A 15,796-nucleotide genomic window follows, 5' to 3' on the forward strand; every position below is an offset into this window, starting at 1 on the left:
TAACAACACTGACCTCTGGTGGCCAGTATGTCCATACATAAGGAGGAACAGTCAATCAACTTCTGTGTCAATATATGAGTATATTCATGCTCATTTATCCATGTCATCTAACCCTATATTTTGTCACTGAATTTTATGACGTTGAATAGGAAACACTGGGCAGATAGGTCTGAGAGGCGATATTGGTCCACCTGGACATGGATGGAAAGGATCAAAAGGTGTTCAGGGTCCTCCTGGTTTACCAGGAGCAGCTGGACCAACAGGCTCCACTGGCCTCCCAGGAGATCCTGGAACCGATGGGTGGCCAGGACAGAAAGGTCAGCCGATGGTATCTTATTGGATAATTATTTAAAACCTATAAAATTCAACAGGTAATTCCATTCAGTTTCCAAAATCCAGTTTGTTTAACTTAATAGCCCATCACTTATACATTCAACAGCTAGCTGGTAAGCAGCATGCTTAATTAAATCTGTGAACCTCAGTGTGCTGATTAAAGCAAGGTTTTCTGTTCAATTTCTATAGGTGAAAGGGGGTATCCTGGCAGGGCTGGAGCCAGAGTTTTTCCAGGTCGCCCTGGACCTCCTGGACCGAGAGGTAAACAGGGTGAAAGGGGCCTTAATGGCCGCCCAGGTTCCCCAGGGTATCCAGGACCAGATGGTAATAAAGGTAAGTCTGTAAATGTGTCGTGTCTCTCTTATTTTCCTAACCTAAACTTGTGGGTATCTTAGCCTTTTGTTCTTTATTTATAATAATATATTATTATTATTATTATTATTATTATTATTATTATTATTATTATTATTATTAGTTGAAATAATCAAATGTATTGAACTATGTACCTGTACTATTCAAACTCTAGACAAGTCTACGACAAGCAAAACACACATATTCTTACGAGTGAAGAACCTCTAAAGGAATTTGGTTTGCAAGAAATTTTTCTGTTTAGTAAATTTAAAAATGCAGCCATTAGGAATAAATATATACTAAATATAGCACAGTTTCCTGTTGGAGCCTTGACCAGGTTGTATTGTACCATTTCTGACAAATGGTGGAAATATCTGACTGTATGTAAAGGAAAACACAGAAATCAGGCACTAGGCAAACTTTTAAGATGGAGTGGAGTGTAATAATGGGAAGCTGTCTTCTCTGTTGGGTTCAAATAATTATTCTCAACTTTTCTTTGCTTACTATTATCGTTGTTTTATTAGTCTAGAGAAGCTTGATTTCTCTTCTGTTTTTTTTGTTTTCTGAGATTTAAATGCGATGGTCAGAGGTTTGTGAGTTGAGAGTTATGGCTAATATCAAAATACCTATTTTTGTATGTTTAATCTACTCTGATGTGCTTGTGGCTCCTGTTCACAACAATGATCAGATAATTTAATTCACTTTTATCTATATAGTGCCAAATCACAACAGTAGTTGCCTCAAGGTCCTTTTTATTGTAAGGTAAAGACACTTGGAAGTACCAAATGTAGTCTTTTTCTTTAAGTTATTTTCTCTCACTTCTTGTGTACTTTATGGAAGAAAATGACAAGCATTTCATTTCTGTTGTCTATTCAGGTTTACGGGGAGACCCTGGAGATCCAGGAGTGACAAGTCCAGTGAATATAAGGAAAGGTCCACTGGGTCATCCAGGAAGGATGGGGCTACCTGGCGCGCCTGGACTTCAAGGTAATGGAGTTTTAATTTAACCTGCATAAGTCTTTAGAAAGACTGTATAGATGGACAGTGATAGACGGTGCAAAACTAAACAATTAGCAATTTGTGATGTAATTTATAGGTTCAAAGGGCACATGGGGAATGCCAGGTGACTCTGGACCTGATGGATTGCCTGGTCCACCAGGAATTAAGGGTATCCCTGGAGTTCCAGGCAGGTCAGGAAGAGCAGGACCTCATGGAGACCCTGGGAATAAAGGTTTCATTGGTCCCAGAGGGTATCCTGGGAATGATGGAGATCGGGTACTCAAGTCAATTCAATTTAATTTATGTAGCGTCAAATCATAGCAGTAACCTCTAGGCATTTTGTACAGTGAGGTAGAGACCCTGCACCAATACTGTGAAGTTATTGTCTGCATATTTTGATCACAGCAGTGTAAATATATATATGTATGTATTAGTGCTGTCAATAGATTCAAAAAATTAACTCAATCTCACAATTTTCTGTAATTAATTGCGATTAATTGCAATTACTTGATCAATAGCCTGGTTGCAATTACAAGTTTGTAACAGACATTTATGCAATATAATGAATATAATGAAGTAAATGCAGAATAAACACAAAGAATGTATGCTTAAATTTAAAGAGAATTTGAATAGTTTTCTTCAATCTTTTAACACAGGCTCTCTCCTGTGAAATACAACTTTAAAAAATTACTAATAGGTAAGTATACGCTAATATATAATATATTAGTGTATACTTACACTAATGTATATTATTATAATATAATACTATATTCTAGTATTATAGCACTGATGTATAGCGAGAGAGAGAGAGAGAGAGAGAGAGAGAGCCTTCATCAGGAACTCGATGGGGATGTGGCGGACAACACTAGAGGCCAAAGCCAATAGCAGAAGTCACCGTCAAGTGCGGGATCTACCAAGGAGATGCTCTGTCCCCACTGCTGTTCTGCATAGGCCTGGACCCCCTCAGTGAGATGACTGACAAGACTGGCTACGCATACCGACTACGGAATGGAGCAGCTGTCAGCCACCTCCTGTACCAGTGGCTGGACAAAGCTGGACTGAAAGACAGCATAGAGGCACTAATCATGGCAGCACAGGAACAAGCTCTGAGCACAAGATCCAAAGAGGCTGGGGTCTATCACACCAGGCAAGACCCCAGGTGCAGTCTTTGTAAAGATGCCCCTGAGACAATCCAGCACATAACAGCAAGGTGCGAGATGCTAGCTGGCAGGGCATACATGGAACGCCATTATCAAGTGGCCGGCATAGTATACAGAAACATCTGTCTGCCTGGAAGTCCTGAGGTCAATATTGGAGACACCCCAAAGGGTGGAGGAGAATGACCGAGCTAAGATCCTGTGGGACTTCCAGATACAGACGGACAAAATAGTGGTGGCTAACCAACCGGACATAGTGGTGGTAGACAAACGGAAGAAGACGGCCGTAGTGATTGATGTAGCGGTTCTGAATGACAGCAACATCAGGAAGAAGGAACACGAGAAACTTGAGAAATACCAAGGGCTCAGAGAAGAGCTGGAGAAGATGTGGAGGATGAAGGTAATAGTGGTCCCCGTGGTATTTGAGCACTAGGTGCAGTGACTCCCAAGCTAGGCGAGTGGCTCCAGCCGATCCCAGGAACAACATCGGAGATCTCTGTCCAGAAGAGCGCAGTCCTAGGAACGGCTAAGATACTGCGAAGGACCCTCAAGCTCCCAGGCCTCTGGTAGAGGACCCGAGCTTGAAGGATTTAAATATTGTGCGTTTTTAAGTGGAATTATTCAGACTTACAAATGCTGGTGTTAAATTATTGGATTGTATTGATGTATGTTATAGGGAGATCCAGGGCTTGTGGGATATTCAGGTATTCCAGGGAGACAAGGATTTCCTGGTGCCAAGGGTAATTATGCATTTTTTATTAAAACATACTAAATAGCTGATTTAATTTAGCTACAAACAGTGGGAATTTTATGTAGAAACCTCGGTAAAAAATGCAGAATCAGTGCAATAAAAAAAAAAAAAAAAGATTTAAGTACATTGTCACTGCAAATATGGTCAAGAATGTAGCCCAGTCTCTCAGTACAGTCTCATTTTGTTATGTATTTATTCAGTTATCCAAATCTCTTCCAGGTGATCCAGGACCATCTTATGGACAACCAGGTCCACCTGGACCCAGAGGCATCCCAGGAGAGAATGGCTTCAGTGGTAAATTAAAGTTATTTTTCAAGCCCCCCCACCGCCAAAAAAACAATTTTTACCAAATCTTAAAAAAACAAAACAAAAAACTTATCCTACAAGATATATGGTAGTTTCATTGGCTAAATAAAGTTTGCATACAAAACCAGAAAAAGCTGATAATTTCTTTAGCACCTCGAGGGATACCAGGAGACCCAGGTGATCTGGGACCCAGAGGAAACCCAGGACGACCAGGACCATCAGGCATTCCAGGAGAACGAGGAATACAAGGAAGACCAGGTGATCCCTATAGGTTTGATTTTAGAACTTTCGGGATGTACTTCAGCAGCACAATTAATAAACTGATGTTTCCAATGTTTACCTTATTCATAGTTTGATTCAGGAGAAAAATAAATTTCCCCTTGTCCTTAGCTTCTTTTTCTCCATCATTAAAGGGAAAAAATAATTCTGTGCAAGTAACCATTTCAATTTTGTTCTCACATAAAATATTATAAATATGTAATGTGTCAGCCAGAAACTGGATTCAGTTGTATAAAATCTTTGAGTGTATTTAATTTAAAATAATTTAATCTGGATTTAAATTTAGCTCCTTTAACATTAATTTAATCTACAATAATAATCAGTTTCTTCAATTTGACACTTGGTTTTATTCCCTCAAATAACATTGATTTGTTTCCTATATATGAATGCTTGTTTGAGCTCTTTTGTGTATACCTATGTATACGTACAGGTTCCCCTGGACCCCGTGGTCCACAAGGCCATCCAGGTCTTCCAGGTTTTCCCAGTGATCAAGGAAGTATGGGACTACCAGGCCCCCCTGGCCGATATGGGCCCCCAGGTTTAATACATAATTGTCTCAATCCAAGAGTTTAGATGTGTTCATATTGTTTAATAATGAAGTAAAACATTAAAAGGGTTATGAACATTATGAACAGATTTGCTTTCTTCATTTATTTTTTTGATCATATAGCATAATATATCATATAATAATTAATTATATGTAATAATAGAATACAAGATGGAAAAAAAACTGAAACAAGAAGCATGATTTTGCAATCATAGGACCAAACAAGACAGTTTACACATCATCACACTGTGCTTGTTATGTTAGGGCCCCCTGGACCACCAGGTCTAGATGGACTGTATGGGCTTACAGGTCCAAAAGGGATGAAGGGGGCAAGTGGTAAGAGAGCATTATATGATATTATTCCTTTTCTATGTCTTTTAGGACTGTAGGAATTTTGTCGCAGTTGGGTGCCAGTCGTATAGCACATTATTTATTGTTACAATTAGTAATAATATGTGTCGTTGCTAATTTTTAAATTGTTTTTCTTGATACACAATCAAATGTGAGCACATTACAATGTGATACTATGTTTTATATGTACTCACTTATAATACAGGCATAGATATCCCTGGCCCTCGAGGACCAGATGGTTTTCCAGGAGTCAAAGGGGCCAGGGGCTACCAAGGACCTCCAGGAACTACTATTCCTGGGACTAAAGGCCAAAGGGGCCCACCAGGGAATCCAGGTATCATGACTTTTATTTGTAACAGTACTGTCTGCACTAGATACAATTTTGTGTCAGGTTGTGCCAGGAAGAGCATCTGGCACAAAAACTGTCAAATCAAACATGCAGAGCGACTATGCTACTATGGTGACCCCTATTGAATAAGGGAGCAACTGAAAGTAACTTTTTATGTTGCTAAGGGTAGATTGTTTTTTCTTTTAGGCCTCCCAGGACTCCCAGGTGAACCTGGTTACCCTGGTATAATCTGCCAAACACCTTTGCAGGGACCTGCTGGAGGTCAAGGATTTGAAGGACCTACAGGACACCCAGGTATGTGTGTATGCTGGGTCATATTTAATTTACTTTTCTCTACTTTATTTCATTCTCATTAAACCCCCTCCTGGGGTAAAAGGGAAAATATACAATGAACAAACAAAGCAGAGGGTTATTCAATACACATCATCACTATCACAAAAGGAGAAATAAGTAAATGCAACTGTCAACAAATGACCCTTTTGAATTGGATGGTGCTTTGTGCCTATGTAACTGTGTGTATGTTTGCCACTAAATATATTTATACATATTTCGAATTTTTAATTTTTTTAGGTCCTCCTGGAGAACCTGGGATACCAGGCTCCAGCCTTTTGTTCAAAGGAGACCCAGGACCAACTGGCCCCCACGGCTTACCAGGTGTTCGAGGAAGAAGGGGCCTACCAGGACCACCTGGACTTTCTATCCACCAAGGCCCTAGAGGACCTAAAGGTACAAACAAAACAATGGTCAATAGACATCATCAGTAACTTACAGTGCAGCTATCCAACTGATTATACTCCAAATGTTACCACACTTTGACAGGTGAGCAAGGTCCTGTTGGTCTAATGGGCCTACCTGGACCCAAAGGTCAGCTAGGTGCCCCTGGGCCCCAGGGCCCCAGCGGAGAAATTGGCCACCCTGGAAATAAGGGTAAGTTGTACTGTAGACAAGAAACTAAAATATACAAGACTTCACAGTTCAAAGCAAAATAAATTGATTTTTTTAAAAAGTTGTAATTGTTCCTATAGTAGATGTAGTAATCAAAATATTTTTTTTTCTAGGTGTCAAAGGTGCTCTTGGTGACTCTGTCAGTATATTAACAGCTACTGCTCCCCCTGGACCTCCAGGTCCTCCTGGTAGCTCGGGATGTGTAGGATTCCAAGGTGTCATGGGTTCTCCTGGTATTCCAGGTCGTAAAGGTAAACCTAATGTAGTCTTTGGACAGTTATAAGTGTATATTTCGTTTCTGTCTGTCCAACTTGAGTATTGTACAAGTCTTCACCCACTCTTTATTTCTTTATATTTTACAAGGAAATATGAAATAGGTGTGAAAATACAGTCCAAGAGGAAAAACCATAGTTTGATTTGTCTTAGGTAAACTTCTTCTTATTTCTTCAAATTAGATTTCTAATTTCTAATTCTAATTTCTAATTCCTTGAAATCTTCAGGAATACTTTTCCAGGCTTCTTAAAGGACAGTCAAAGGTCTTATTTTGTTCTTTTTTTTGTTCTCTGTCAAGATTATATTGAGGTCCAGGCTCTGGGGAGTCCAGTCCATGACTGATAGTGTTCAATTATGTGTTTTTATAAGCAGGTATGCCTATACAACAGATGCTTGTCAGAGGGTATTGTAAAACTCTGATGGTGCTTCTCTGTGTTCATAGTTCCGTTTATGCAGCCCCAAACCACGAGAGAGCCTGTTTCAGGGCCTCTGTCAGGTCTTTACTGTATTTTTTTAATTTCTTAAGGATATGAGTTGTATAAAGCGCTTTGAGTGCTTGGATAGATTAGAAAAGCGCTGTATAAGAACCAGTCCATTTACCATTACTTTCAAATACTGTTCATCTGATGTAGTGTTTTTAGCCCTGCCAGTTCCTCCTTTGTCCTCTACTTTTCTACTTACCTCAAATTTTTTTTAAGGCATACTGCACATCATGTTGAGATATGACAGTTTTTGGCTACAAGTTCTTTGGGAATCACCTTGTTGGTGTTAAAATATATCCCCAGTTAAACTGTGTTATCTTTGGCATTTTTCATAGATTCAGATAATGAAATTGTAACAAATGGCATGATTTTGTAACAGGTTGCTAGTAACATAGTGTTTTAAAATTACAATTGAAATTTGGGTCTTTGGTTCTAAGTTGTCTGCTATGTGTTGACAAGTCTGCTATGTGTTTGAAGCATTTTTATGCTGTAGTGTTTTATAGGTCAGTGTAAAGCAGCTTAACAGCCAAACAAAAAAAATCCATACTCCTGTATACATGGCTGTATTTACTCATTTGCTTTTATCTGCATGTTTCAGGGGAGAAGGGTCCGGTGGGGTCTGTGGGCCTTCCTGGTATAACAGGTCCTCCTGGTCGTAATGGTCCAGCTGGAGATCCAGGAGATGTTGGTTTGCCTGGATTTCCTGGACCTCAAGGTAAATATTCATATTTTCTAGATGGCTCACTAAATTAGTGTGGAAATTTCCAGATAAAATTTGGAAATTCGCTTTGGTGTACTAATATGAATAATATAGCTCTGATATGCTTTTTTTTAATCCTCACTTTGATGCTTTCTTCACCTAATACACACGCTCTTTGTTCAACCACAACAACTTCAAGGTATCCCAGGTCCTCCTGGTGACCAGGGTCAGCCAGGCTACAGGAGGATATTGAATGCTGGATTTCTGTTAGTTATACATAGTCAATCAGTTGAGGTCCCACAGTGCCCAGCAGATACCACTCAGCTTTGGGTGGGACACAGTCTCATTTACCTGGAGGCACAAGAAAAGGCTCACACACAAGATCTGGGTAAGCATCCGCATAAAATGGTCATTTTGCTGATTTCTTGAAATGTATTCATCCCTGGTATATAGAAATTTGAAGAAAAATTTTAAAAACCCTTCCTTGTCTATATTTTATAACATCTGTTTTTGTTGTTTTTTTTCAATCTTTTTTCCTTGCAGGCCAGCCTGGCTCCTGCCTCCCTGTTTTCTCCACCATGCCGTTCTCCTATTGTAACCAAGCTGCCTGTTCTTATTCTAGTCGCAATGACAAATCCTATTGGCTCTCCACAACTGCTCCCATACCCATGATGCCGCTATTTGGCCAGGATATTGTGTCCCATATCAGCCGTTGTGTGGTGTGTGAGACCATTTCACCTGTGGTGACTTTTCACAGCCAGAATCATACATTCCCTTCATGCCCACCTGGATGGAGGAGTTTGTGGGTGGGATACTCTTTCCTCTTGGTAAGTACATTAAAAAAATGTTAAAGTGTTTCAAAGGAAAACTTCTGTTAACTCCCCTCACTGTGTACCTGCTGGCTTGCTGTCTTTAGCACACAGGATCAGGTAATAATGGTGGTGGCCAGTCACTGGCTTCTACTGGTAGCTGCCTTAAGGATTTCCGAACTCATCCCTTCATTGAGTGCCAAGGGGCACGGGGTTCCTGTCACTACTTTGCCAATCTCTATAGTTATTGGCTGACTACTGTAAGCCCAGCAGAGCAGTTCATAACCGCAAGTCCTGGCACCATCAAAGCAAGCGACCAACAGCGACACAGGACCAGCCAGTGTAATGTCTGCCACAGAGAAGGATAAGCATTGTGGCATTTTACCTAAGATTATGATTTTTTTTTTTTTTTTTTTTACCCAATTACCCAAACCTTACTCATACCACTCAGGGTTAAAGATGAATTTGATTATGTTCGTTGACAATAAAAATGTATTAAAATAAATGTTTTGCACACCTCAACATTTAACATTATTTTCACTTAGGTACCATTTATAGTTCTAAAAAAGCTCCTTATGTTCTATAATTGTGCTATAATCTGTCAGACTAGTACTGTAATCCTCTCTGAAATGACCTTTTCTTGTGTTTATTATTATTTTATTGTGTTTAAGTTGTTTTTCATTTTGTCATTTTAAAATAAGACTTTAACTTGACATGTCATGTAAAAAAACTAAATAAATAAATATAATTTTAAGAAAAAGAAGCATTTTGACAGGATGCACATTTTCCATAGCAGGTTTCAAGTCCATATTTATTTATTTCTCTCAACAGAACCCAAGTGACAATCAGAATACAGTACTTTATTCCTCAAACATGTTTATTCCTTTTTTTTTTTTTCTTTTTTTTTATTACGCAAAACAAGAGAACACTCAGTGCAATAAGACAGAGGACTGACGGTGCGGTGCTCTCTCTACCTTTTCACAGTGCACGTTTATACACACAAAAAGATTGTACATCATCATCATTGTTACATTTCCAACCTTCACCCACCAACATCATGAGGGCAAAGTGAATGTCTTAAGACAATCATTTTTTTTAAACTAGCAACTTGCATACAGTGTAGCCTGGCACACACACTCATAAACACACACACACGCACACACACGCGCACAGCTCTCTCCCTCACACGCATACTGGTACCAACAAAGGTTTCTGAATCGTTGATTCTCATAGAGAGGGGGTACTGCACTTGCACTTTAGGGGCTGTTGTTAAACCCATACTATTTTGGCAATGTTGACATTGCCTTTTAATGTGCAAAAGAGAACCAACTGAATTCATGCAAATAAGAGGTTGAGGTAGAGGGAGAGAGCAGGGGGAGATGAATGTGTATGTAACCAGCCTGATTTAATGTGAAGGAAGATGAGTTAGTGCAGTTCACTTATTTTTTTGTAGCCTGACAGAATTGCAGGCCCTTGTGCAACCCCTCCCCGTCATTTTTGACAGCTTAAAGCTGTTGTCATGTGATAGGTCCTTCAATAATTTGATCTCTAAAATGGTTGCCAGCCATTGAATTGGATTGGAAACATTGTCAGAGACACCCAAATATAGATGAGTGTATGTCACACACCCAGCCATTCTCCTGAGGCTTTACCTTTCAGCCAATAAATGAAAACTTACATGGCACAACTCACTATTCCTTACAATTTCAAAAAATATATATAAGCATAAACTTGAAAGTTACTTCTTAAGCAAGTGCATATGGCTATTATAATCTGCAGTGAAATTAAGAAATCTAAAAGCTCAGGTGTTGATTGTACGGGCTGGTCGTTGGCGTCAAGTATTTACACTGTCACGGTGCTTTGCAGTGTGCATGGCAATGTAAAGATGCTGGTACTCGCCAGCTATTGCCACTAATCCCATTTTAAATAACCAAGCATCCAAAGTGCAACCACACCCATATCTCGCTTTTACAGGCTTTGGCTGGTCTTGGAAAATGATCCTGTTTATAATGTATGTCTAATTTGCTACCTCCCCACCCCGCCCTCATAGTGTATTTTAGAATACAGCAAAAAACATTACACACTATCTCTGTCCTCTACAAATGCCAACAGGCTTTCCTGCGAAACAGCTTTAAAAGGCTTTGACGTAGTGACCACACAGTTTCTCACTGTTAAATACAAACTGAAGCACAAGTAGTTTCCTGTTTCTGTTCTAGGACCAGCTGTTGTACATTCTAGAACATCCTGGACCAGGCATGGAGAGACCTGGAATCTAAAGCACGGCGACGTAAACTCCTCAACTTACAATACAACAGTGAAAATGTAAAGTATATATAGACAGAATTAAATAGTCCATTCATTTTAGTGCTTTTAAGCACAAACAAAAAAAAGCGCTTGGCATAAGAAAATTATGCAACTACAGTACAAGTATCGATAGATTATGTTTTGAAATGTAAAATAACCTGAACAAAAATAACATAAAAACAAATATTAGATTGCATCTACATCTACTATACATAATTTAAGTTTCCTTTTGATCCCCATCATCTCATTTAGAAAATATCTATTCATCATCAAATATCTACTCTACTAATTACATTACAGGAGTCCAGTCACAGGAAATAGAAAAATATCAAATATCACCAGTGATGATAAGAAACATGACAACCTGAACAAGCAGAAATATTGCTGTGGTAACCACCATTGTCCTTTGACATCAGTGAGCATCATCCCTCTTGTCCTCTCAGCGGCCGCCCTGAAGCCTGTGATGTTTTAGGGAGGAGAGGGAGTGGTTAACTGTGGGTTATGTGTTCGAAATGCCTTGTAAATGTCAGATGGCGGTATCCCAGAATACCGTTGTCTGGGTGGGGTATGGAGGAGGACGGATCTTCTTGGTCCCGCCGTTTTTTCCCCAGCTTGGAAGGACAGATGTATTTTCCTGCTTGCACTGACTTCGTTCCTGGTGCCTGTCCTCATTCCTGTCTGGCAGAGGAGGAGGAGGCCTCTCCAGAGATCTCTGCAAGTGCGGATGCTGTCTGGAACGGATTTCCATGCATAGGGTGCGTTTCCTCTCGATTTGCTCTAGCATAGTGGTGTCTCCACATATCCATGGCATCTGGGGCATCTGAGCAACACATTTAACATACCACGTGAAATAAATACAAATTAACTCTTTCTAGAATTTCTTTTTGATGTCATTCACAATTGACTAAGTGATCATATAACACAAAAAATGAATTCAGGGCCGGATGGGTGTGGTTTTTGATTTGATTTGGTGTAACCCAGCGTCTCACCAGTACTGATCATTTTTAATGGAGAGAATGGTAAACCCATTTATGTGTTCCCGGCTTTAGGTAATAAAAGAAAAAAAAAAATAGAAAAATGATTTTGACAAAAATCATGTTCACCAAATTGCTGTGCTAGGAGCACCCTTACTCATGAACTTCACCCTACACTATGACTTAATAAATCAGTTAAAAAAAAATACAATTGATACATCTGGCAGAAGATGAAGAGTTAAACATAATGTAGATCTCTCTGAAAGTTGTGAAACCTGCTGTGGATTTCTCTTCACTGTCTTTGCAAACAATTTACTTTTTTTTTTTTAAATAAATCTTCAGTTGTAACCACTATGTTTTAATAAACTGAAGATTTTTCACATTACTAATGAAAAATGCCTAATTAATCAGTGTTATTAATTAGTGTTTTGTCAAATAGTTAACTAGTCAGTCAGTTGAATAGTCAGTTAATTTAAATTGTCGAGATAAAAGACTTAGATTTCGAATCCCCACACCAGTTTGAAGACCAACTAGAACAAAATATCTTTAAACAGTCCAAACTGTTCCATAACAGACTAAGAAATAAGTTTTCAGGACCTATAAGAAACTGACACTTCAAGTAAAGAGACAGACAAGACAAAACAAAACGAAAGGCCAAACCAGATATGCATACCTGACTTTGATGTGTCTCTGTTGCCCTCCTTTGTGGAGTGCCCACTGGGGAAGGATTAGCAGGTTTAGACGGTGAGCGGGCATACTTAGATGCTGCTTTCAGATCTACAAAGGAATAAAAAATCACATTTAGTAGTATGCCATTTGAATAGTTATATGCATTGTCTAATGCCGCCTTAAAATTTAGGTCCTAACACTCACCATTTCCTGTTCCCATGGTCATCGGAGGGCTACCTGATGACCTTCCGTGGTGAGTGGGTGTTGTTGTTGATGAATGCTGTCCTGATATTGTGCTGCCATTCCTCTCTTGTGCTTTTGACTGGTCTGTGTTGTAATTTGCTCTGTTATCTCGTCGGGGGGTGCCATCTGATCTGTATCCTCGCTCCTTATTATCACACCTGTATTCCATTGATGAAGGGCTCTTGGTGCTCTTGATGTCAAAATGATGATGCTCTGAGCCATTCAAACTTCTGTCTTTGCTGTCCCGCCTCACTTCAAGGCCAGTTCTGCTCAGATCTTTGCTGTCCTGCCTGGGTAAAGGGGGAGGAGGAAGATCTCCACTATTGTGGCAGCTTCGATCTCTCCCCTCATACCTGGATTCGGAGTTGGAACCAACTCTGTCCCTGCTGTTGCTGCTTCTGGATGCTTCTTGTCGGGGAAGGATCTCTGGTGGCTGATCTATTCTACCTTCATATTTGTGCTCCGTGTCATTCCTTTCTTTCTCTTTGCTCTCCTGTTGGGGTAACAAATCGGGACGATGGTCTTTGCTATCATGCCTGTATTCTGGTCCGGTTCTAACCCTGTCTTTGCTCTCTTGTCGGGAAAGAAGCTCAGGGGGCCTATCTCTGCTTTCGTGCTTTGAGTCCACACCATTTCTGGCTCGCTCTTTGCTATCCTGTCGGGGTAAGAGTTCAGGTGGCTGATCCAGTCTCTCTCTGCTTTCATGTCTGTAGTCTACAGGATTTCTTGCCCTTTCCTTGCTGTCTTGCCTTGGCAACAGCTCAGGTGGCTGATCAAGCAGTCTGTCTCTGTCTTTGCTCTCCTGTCTCAGCAAAGACTCCATTCCATGTCCCCCACTTCGATCTTTACTGTCTCTCCTTGGTAATAGGTCACCATTGCTAATCCCTCTGTCCTTGGAGTCTTTTCTTATCAAAGGGATTGTTTCTATGGAGCTGCTGCCCCTATCTTTGGAGTCCCGCCTCACAGGGATGGGCTCTGCATTGCTGCAGGCCTGGTCCCTGCTATCCCTGCGAACCAGCTGTGCATCTACATTGCTACAAGTACGGTCTTTACTATTTCGTCTGTGGGGCAGAGGCTCTGCATTACTGCTTCCTCTCTCTTTGTCTTTTTCTCTGTCTTTGTCTCTGTCTTTTCTATGTGAAGACTCTTTACTGTGACGCTCCTTGGATTCACGCTTGGACTCCTTGCTGTGACTGTGACGTTCCTTGCCTTCTCGCTTTGACTCACTGTGAGACTTACTTTTGGACTCAGCTGCCAAAGAAAAGGGGGGTAAAAATAAAAAACACATAATTAGGCAAATCAATAGACATTCAGTTTTTGATGTACCTATCAAAATAAACTGGATTAAAAAACACACACACACACACAAAAAAAATAATAAATAAACAGTGGGACAAACTGTGATCATCATCAGAATCCGACTTGTTACTGCAATGCAAACAATTATCCACTAGGTGTCCCTTACTACCCATTTAAGAAGCTGTGGTAGGAGTTGTAAACCTCTGGAGTTGAAACAAAATGATTGAAAGCCATATACATATACAGTGGTGTGAAAATTGTTTGCCACCTTCCTGATTTCCTATTATTTTAACATTTGTCACACTTAAACGTTTCAGATCACCAAACAAATTTAAATATTAGACAGAGATAACACAAGCAAAGTTTTTAAATGAAGGTGTTTATTATTTAGGGGGGAAAATCCAAACCTACATGGCCCTGCTTGATAAAAAAAGATTGCCCCTCCCTGTTATAAGATAAATTAACTGTGGTGTATCACATCTTTGGAAAGATGAGTTCAATTTCTCTAGCCAGTTTCTCTAGGCCTGATTACTACTGTGCCTGTTCTCAATCAAGAAATCGCTTACATAAAACCTGCCTGACAAAGTGGAGTAGACCAAAACATCCTCAAAAGTCAGACATCATGCTGCGGTCCAAGGAAATTCAGGAACAAATAAAAGACAATGTAACTGACTTAGGGTCAGTGTTCATGAATCCACCATAAGAAAGAGACTGGGTAAAAATGCCCTGCATGGCAGAGTTCTATGACAAAAGCAACTGCTGAGCAAAAGGAACATAAAGGCTGCTCTCAGTTTTGCCAGAAAACATCTTAATGAACCCCAAGTCTTTTGGGAAAATACTCTGTGGATCCACAAAACAAAAGTTGAACTTTTTGCAAGGTGTATATCTTATTACATCTGGCAGACAGCCTGTCCACTTATGAATGGCTTAAGAAAAACAAAATGAAAACTTTGGAGTGGCCTAGTCAAAGTCCTGAAACCTGAATCCAATTGAGATGCTGTGGCATGACCCTAAAAAGGTGGTTCATGCTCCCAAACCCTCCAGTGTGGCTGAATTATAACAATTCTGGAAAAATGAGTGGGCTAAAATTCCTCTGCAGCGCTTTAAAAGACTCATTGCCAGTTATCACAAATACTTGATTGTAGGTTTAGGGGAAAATCACTTTTTCAAGCAGGGCCATGTAGGTTTTTGTCCTCTTAAAAATAAACAACTTCATTTAGAAACTTCATTTTATCATTTTTTTTGATGATCTTAAACATTTAAAAAACTTTATCCCACCACCGTATGGAGATATCTATCTATCTATCTATCTATCTATCTATCTATCTATCTATCTATCTATCTATCTATCTATCTATCTATCTATAGATATACATATGCATCACTGGTCTGAGCCTGTCTCTGGATGGTTTCCGTACAAGCTTTAACCTACAATACATTGTGGAAGCATCCCCTGTCATGCCTGCATGCGTCATATGTGTAGTTTTATGCTGATGTGTGTATGGGGGGGGGGAGTAAAAGAGAGCAAGTGTGGTGATTAACCAGTTGGTAAGTGGGTCAGGGTAGCTGTTGCTGCCCCTGTTGCCTTAGAAAGGGAAAGAACAAAATGATCCTCCATTCCTTCATAACCTTCATGTTCACAACACACAACATATGTGACATTTGCACTAACTAA

The 15,796-nt window shown here is 39.9% G+C and overlaps 2 protein-coding genes across 2 annotated transcripts in view; one reads left to right on the forward strand and one right to left on the reverse strand.

The window, feature by feature from the left end:
- The window catches only part of LOC120727497 (collagen alpha-4(IV) chain-like), a 25,381-nt gene extending 15,813 nt beyond the window's left edge, over positions 1-9,568 (forward strand). Inside the window, exons 31-48 of the mRNA XM_040021789.1 lie at positions 150-317; positions 523-666; positions 1,561-1,671; positions 1,781-1,959; positions 3,517-3,580; positions 3,811-3,885; positions 4,048-4,155; positions 4,607-4,714; positions 4,988-5,059; positions 5,280-5,408; positions 5,610-5,717; positions 5,994-6,149; positions 6,243-6,350; positions 6,482-6,619; positions 7,722-7,838; positions 8,023-8,211; positions 8,367-8,650; positions 8,740-9,568. Coding sequence (XP_039877723.1) covers positions 150-317; positions 523-666; positions 1,561-1,671; positions 1,781-1,959; positions 3,517-3,580; positions 3,811-3,885; positions 4,048-4,155; positions 4,607-4,714; positions 4,988-5,059; positions 5,280-5,408; positions 5,610-5,717; positions 5,994-6,149; positions 6,243-6,350; positions 6,482-6,619; positions 7,722-7,838; positions 8,023-8,211; positions 8,367-8,650; positions 8,740-9,000 — 2,519 coding nt within the window. The 3' untranslated portion in view covers positions 9,001-9,568. The remainder of the gene's footprint in view (positions 1-149; positions 318-522; positions 667-1,560; positions 1,672-1,780; positions 1,960-3,516; positions 3,581-3,810; positions 3,886-4,047; positions 4,156-4,606; positions 4,715-4,987; positions 5,060-5,279; positions 5,409-5,609; positions 5,718-5,993; positions 6,150-6,242; positions 6,351-6,481; positions 6,620-7,721; positions 7,839-8,022; positions 8,212-8,366; positions 8,651-8,739) is intronic.
- Positions 9,531-15,796, reverse strand: part of nyap2b (neuronal tyrosine-phosphorylated phosphoinositide-3-kinase adaptor 2b) — a 20,673-nt gene continuing 14,407 nt past the window's right edge. The window contains exons 5-8 of the mRNA XM_040021794.1: positions 12,784-14,073; positions 12,584-12,687; positions 11,487-11,756; positions 9,531-11,394 (exon numbers count right to left, since the gene is read on the reverse strand). Coding sequence (XP_039877728.1) covers positions 11,359-11,394; positions 11,487-11,756; positions 12,584-12,687; positions 12,784-14,073 — 1,700 coding nt within the window. The 3' untranslated portion in view covers positions 9,531-11,358. The remainder of the gene's footprint in view (positions 11,395-11,486; positions 11,757-12,583; positions 12,688-12,783; positions 14,074-15,796) is intronic.

This window comes from Simochromis diagramma, unplaced genomic scaffold (assembly GCF_900408965.1).
Source record: "Simochromis diagramma unplaced genomic scaffold, fSimDia1.1 OVJJ01000205.1, whole genome shotgun sequence".
Classification (NCBI taxonomy): domain Eukaryota; kingdom Metazoa; phylum Chordata; class Actinopteri; order Cichliformes; family Cichlidae; genus Simochromis; species Simochromis diagramma.